Source organism: Eurytemora carolleeae, unplaced genomic scaffold, assembly GCF_000591075.1.
Source record: "Eurytemora carolleeae unplaced genomic scaffold, Eaff_2.0 scaffold954, whole genome shotgun sequence".
Taxonomy (NCBI): Eukaryota; Metazoa; Arthropoda; class Copepoda; order Calanoida; family Temoridae; genus Eurytemora; species Eurytemora carolleeae.
In genome coordinates this window covers 5,036-11,007 of record NW_019396849.1, presented here as the reverse complement: position 1 = coordinate 11,007, position 5,972 = coordinate 5,036, and the positions used below count along the sequence as shown (strand labels likewise).

The following is a 5,972-nucleotide window of genomic DNA, read 5'->3' as shown; positions in this document are numbered from 1 at the left end:
GCTTTATTATATAGATTATAGATGTTTCAAGTTGACGGATCAAGTTTTTTACAAACCATTTCAAAAATGAAAATAAAAATCCAAAATATTTGCAGATGGAACCTCCCTGCACTTTTCCAAAGAAGGTATATAAATTTCCTGCCTCACAAGCCGCCACAGTGTTCAAAAAAATTGCAGGTAGACGGTTTATATCTTTATGTGAAGTATTAAAACCCATTTAAAAACAAGTTCATTGAAACGAAATGAAAATGTTCCTCTAGGATAGTTTCCCAACACTGTGAGTAAACCCTTTTCTGTTCAGTAATCATCTCTTCATAGTTCTCTCTACACTCCGGAGCAGATAGAGATACCACCTCAAGCAATCCTAAACCAGGCAGTAGATAGGCTGAAGCAAGTTATCCTGATAAACCATCCCTATCCCCTAATCTCTTAAATCAGACCCCCCCCCCTCTCCCCAAATAATATGTAAGAAAATAAAGGATTTTAAAGAAAAAATATTGATTTAAGAGACTGTAAGCGTAATTTCAAGAGAAAGGCCGATCCCATAAGTCTATTAGACATTTCGTCTTTTGCACAATCAGTCAGCTGGAAAATCTGTCCGTCGATCAACAAATCAGTTAAAAAAAAAGTCCGTGAGCCAGACTTTTCACCCAATTGGTTGGTAAGTACGTCTGATTAAAACGTCCATTATTATCAGTCCATCAATGCATTGATAAACAATATTTACCTGAACCCATGATAGTTCTGAGTATATGAACGTTATTATTTAACCTAGAATATGTAAAATAAACATTGCTGTTAGTAAGAAAAAGATATGAAATATGGAAATAACATCAATATTGTCGAGAATAACGATCATTGACGATCAGATCATTGACTTAAGAAAACCATTTAAAAATATTATCTGAAATCAAATAAAGTGAACCATTTAACAAAAAATATTAAGTTTATTTTATCTGTTTTGTCATCGAAATGTATTTAATTAAAGGGAGTGACCGGCTATGTAAGGCAGTTGAACTGAGTATGCAGTGTTCTGGAAAACTTCTTTCGGATTCATTTGAGACATATTAAACTTTTTAAAGATTTGTAAATCCTGAGTTTGAGCGCAAATTCGACGTTCAAAACTCCTACTTTGGGGGTGGATAAGTTTTCAGAATTTTTTTTTAAAATTATTAAATAACGACGACATAAAATGTAAAAAGAGTTCTACAATTAATAAAAATTAATCTTATCATCGAAAATAAGTAATCGTGTTCAAATATTAGTTTCTTTTTTCTCATTATTCGCAAAGATTTTCGCAGAATTTCTAGAATTATTATTGAAAAGACGACATTTGAAGAATTTGAAGAAATCTGCGAATAAATTCAAAGAAAATAAGAAATTCAATATAATAATGAAAACGAAATAATCGATTTTAGCATTGATTTATTGGCAAATGTTTTTTGAGAAATATTTTCCTAACCATTTAATTAGATTACTGTATAATTTTTACTTTATTTTTCGTTGTCGTTATTTAATAATTAAAAAAAAAAATAATTCTGAAAACGTATCCACCCCCAAAGTAGGAGTTTTGAACGTCTAACTTGCGCTCAAACTCAGGATTTACAGATCTTTAAAAAGTTTAATATGTCTCAAATGAATCCAAAAGAAGTTTTCCACAACACTGCATACTCAGTTCAACTAACTTACATAGCCGGTCACTCCCTTTAAGTATTTAACAAAGGCAGTCCACCCAAAACGGATCAAACTTTGAATTCCTTACTTAAAGTTATTTCAAAGTAATCTTTAAAACATGTATGTGGGAAAAACTGACCTGAAAACAGCTTTAAGGAACGGATCTGTATAGGTTTCAGATTTGTTTACTAGAGTTAGATTCAGTTGAACTAGAACCTACAAATATAATTCATTAGATTCAGTTGAACTAAAACCTACACATACGATTCATCAGATTCAGCTCAACTAGAACCTACAAATATACAGGGTTACCCACAAACACAAAGAATAAGATTTCAGAGACGACTGTACGGAAGGTAACTTGCAATTTTAAAAACGCTTGTCTGGGATAAAAGCAGTAATAAGAAGTCGTCTTCATTGTATTAATATTAACGCCGACCACTTAAACAGAAGACTACCAGCTATATTCATTATTCGTTCACCTTCTTGATATAGAGTCCTAGAAGAGCCTGAGGACGGTCTGCAGGAATAACACGGCGAGGTAGCTTGATTATTGCCTGAACAAATTGTATATAAGAACTAACTTATTGGAGGCCGAATTTACAGAATTTAAACCGCGTAGCTGAACCGTCAAAAACCGGTTCCAATTGAGCGCCGGCTCAGATCTCGAAAAACTGATTACAATTTTTAAGTGGAACCAACTATGATTGAGTCGCGTTTCAAATTTGAAACAATTTGAAACGCGGCTCAAATTCTTTAAATTAGGCTTCGGAATTAGTTGCTATATCTGCTATTGTATCACTTGGTTATGAAGCGTCCTGTCCCAATATATCTGCTATTGTATCACCTGGTTATATGAAGCGTCCTGTCCCAATATATCTGCTATTGTATCCATGTAATCGATTAAATTCTCAACATACCTAACATAAAAAATATTTATCCAACATCGAATCTGGCTGAGTCAGAGTCACAACTATAAGAGAGAGAAGCTAGTTTTTCCATGGTCGGAGTTTTAAGCGATAGTTATGAATTTAGAATCTTAAATTGATCCGTAATTATGGACGACGAAAAAATTGCGCTAATAGTGATTCAGAAACGTAGTTTTGACGTCGATGTTAAACAACATGCACTAAAATCCTGTCATCCTAGCCTTTCTTTACGTTAATTGATAAGACATAACACTCAACTGTCAACATTATAAAACTTACAAGTGTGGTGTTAAGTAAAAATTTACGTGTGCTGTTAATTATCCCAAATTCGAAAAACAAAATTAAAATGGACCATTTTCCTCCAGAAGTCTTGTTTAAATTATATAAAATAATAGATGGAGTACCCGGCGTTGACCAGGTTTATGTTGTTATTCCGTCATAGTTACTCCCAAGTTTACCCACGCTTGCTATAATATTTATTGACGGAAGAGGATGTAATTCTTAACATTTTGTTTTAATAAATACTGGCTGAAGTACCCGGCGTTGCCCGTGGAAATTTTTAATCTAATAAAAAAAAATGTTCGATGTTATCCCCAGGGCACCCATGGGTCTCCTCAAAAAATGTCAACCCATTCGGTCCTGCCGTTTGGCAGGCTATAGAGAACATATGTACAAATGTCATGATGTATTATATGAATAGAAAATAAAAAATTGAGCCTGCTCTGGTTGATTACAGTTATATTACACACAAACATATATATATATATATATATATATATATATAAATATATATATGCACGCGAGCAAAGCGCTTTATTATATAGATTATAGATGTTTCAAAAATTTAAACCTTGAAATGGTTGGAAATCAATTACCTCATGATATTTGCTGTAAGTTGGAACACTGTTCCGTCCTTAGGCATTCGTTCCCTAGTTGTTCCATCTGTACGGATACCCTCAACAAACCCATCTTAACAGTATTATTTAAGACTACAGGGTGGCCCAAAAAACAGGGATTCGCGTTTTTAAGCCAATAATCTTTTAAATATAAGAGAATCAAACTACAAGAACCTACTTAAACGACCCCTACCAAATTTAAAAAACTAAATACTAGTCATTTAAAAAGATTATTGGGGCTTAACAACTCTAATTGCTGTTTTATGGGCCACCCTGTAGATAGGGAACCCAGCTTCGCCTGGCAATTAAAACTTTCCCAGAAAAGTTATCCCATTCAACTTAGGATTTGTTAACCAAAGCAAATCATTCCCGAGTTTATACCGAGTTCCCCAACAAAATGTGAAACAAATCGGTCAAGGAGGTTCATGACAGAGTTATGCTTGGACATCCAAACAGACAAACAGAGATTACTACTTTTAATTTATAGATATAGATAGATAAGAAGAGATACGAATAAATAAGTAAGTAACGAGATAAGACGACTGAAGATGAGCCAAGATGGGATAAAACATTAGACGAAATAAGATAAGTTTAGACCATAATAAGATAATGTGAAACAAAAAGATTATATGACAAGAAATAAAATAATTAATTATCAAATGAAATAAAGCGAGATAAGACTAATTCAGTTTTGTGATAGTTGAGATCAGATCAGATCAGATCAGACCAGACCAGAACATACCAGACCAGACGAAATACCATAAGAAATAATACTAATGATTATTAAAGAAGTAAATTATAAAAACTATAAATTTACCAAGTGCCATAGAACCCGCAGTATGTAAACCATAATGAAGTGAATTATACTTATTCCGCACACCAGGATCACTTCCCTGCACAGTTAACAGTATTATAACAATAAATACATTAAATACAGTGAAAACCAGAAAATTCTAACATGGGAAGACGACTTTTAGACAAGTTATAATTTTAAAAAGCCCAATGAGCGTGAGACACCGCAATTATACAGTGTTAACAGACATATGTCACTAAACTTTTAATAAGCGTCTAGTTAAACTATTACACATCATATACACTTATATATTGCTCTAATGGTCGTCTTCAGATTCCATTGTATAATCAAACCAACATTTCTCAAATTAAAAATATGTAGGTTTTCATTAAAAACTAGATTCAAGATTTTGAAGACGGCTAAACAGTAAACATCAGCTGCCATTATAAATCAATTAAATTTTGCTTTGTGAACCTGTATGGATAAAGAAAAGAAAATAAATTTTTAACTAGGCTTTTCTTTTTCTAATAACAATATTAGCTTTTAAATGTTGCTTTTAGTCTTTTCTTCGTACAACAGAAAACTGAAAATGTTGCGAACTTTTCTGTTTACACTGTCGGTTGTCGGATTTCTAAAAAATTCGAAAATTGTCATTTTTTTAAGGCAAAATTTATGTATCTCAGCCTCACCTCCAGGGTTTTATCGAACTGTGGTTTAAGAGCATTCATATGTCTTAATACATGAAAAAGCATCATCACTCCTAAAAAATCGGAGAAAATTTATTTTCTGAAAATCAACGATAGAAAGATTGTTACGTAATTTTTTAAGATTTACCTTCAAAGTCAAAATTTGAAATAGACTTTCGAACTCGAGCACTGATCACTTCCCCTTCCTTTAACATTTATGATTAGCGATTACATTGACGATTAAACTTTTTTCTCTTTCCCCTTTAATCTTCTCATTTTAACCTTATAAATGTAGCGTTTTCATCATTTCTTAAATCCACACTATTCTATGGAATAAACCAACTTATAAAATAGAATTCTTAAATCCTTTCTTTTTTAAGCGGAAACAATGAAAGATTAAAAAAATTTGATTGTTTAATCTCCTGCTTCCAAACCTTGATTGCTAGATCCAGGGACTCCCTGCAGATCAACTCAAAGATCTTCTTCTTGAACTATAGAACAGAGATATTGAGGTTTTGAATACTTTTTATGGGTTAATTTGACACTTTTCTCATTTTCTCAAAAACCTAAAGCCAACAGAAAGCAACCGAACGATGGACATGGGAGGATTTTTTACACCTTTCTATCGATCTTCATAGAAATATATTTTTGTAATTTCATCCAACACTTATTTCCAGGGAAACACACGGAAGAACCGCTTTAAGCTTTCTTTTTGCTTTCAATAAAAAATTATTTTTAACATCAGATGAAAAGTCTTTTTTTCCGGTTTTATTTTTGTTTGCTTTTGTTGTTCTAATCTATGTATAAATTTGGCTTGTCTGTCTGTCTGTCTGTCTGTCTGTCTGTCTGTCTGTTTGTTTGTATCCAATAAACGTCAAAACGGCTGAACCGATCGGGCCCAAATTTTTTGTGGGACATCTAGGGACTCCAGGGAAGGTTTATGAATCATCAAAATTTCAAATATTTGTCTCTATCTAAATTCGATCGTCATTAA

The 5,972-nt window shown here is 32.7% G+C and overlaps 1 protein-coding gene across 1 annotated transcript in view; it reads right to left on the bottom strand.

The window, feature by feature from the left end:
- LOC111709372 (exocyst complex component 7) overlaps positions 1-5,476 on the bottom strand; it is a gene marked incomplete in the record, with an annotated part of 9,116 nt that extends 3,640 nt beyond the window's left edge. The window contains 10 exon segments of the mRNA XM_023483023.1: positions 255-364; positions 728-771; positions 1,814-1,890; positions 2,157-2,231; positions 2,522-2,594; positions 3,479-3,572; positions 4,317-4,392; positions 4,982-5,052; positions 5,127-5,184; positions 5,413-5,476. Coding sequence (XP_023338791.1) covers positions 255-364; positions 728-771; positions 1,814-1,890; positions 2,157-2,231; positions 2,522-2,594; positions 3,479-3,572; positions 4,317-4,392; positions 4,982-5,047 — 615 coding nt within the window.
- Positions 5,477-5,972: the final 496 nt, after the last annotated feature.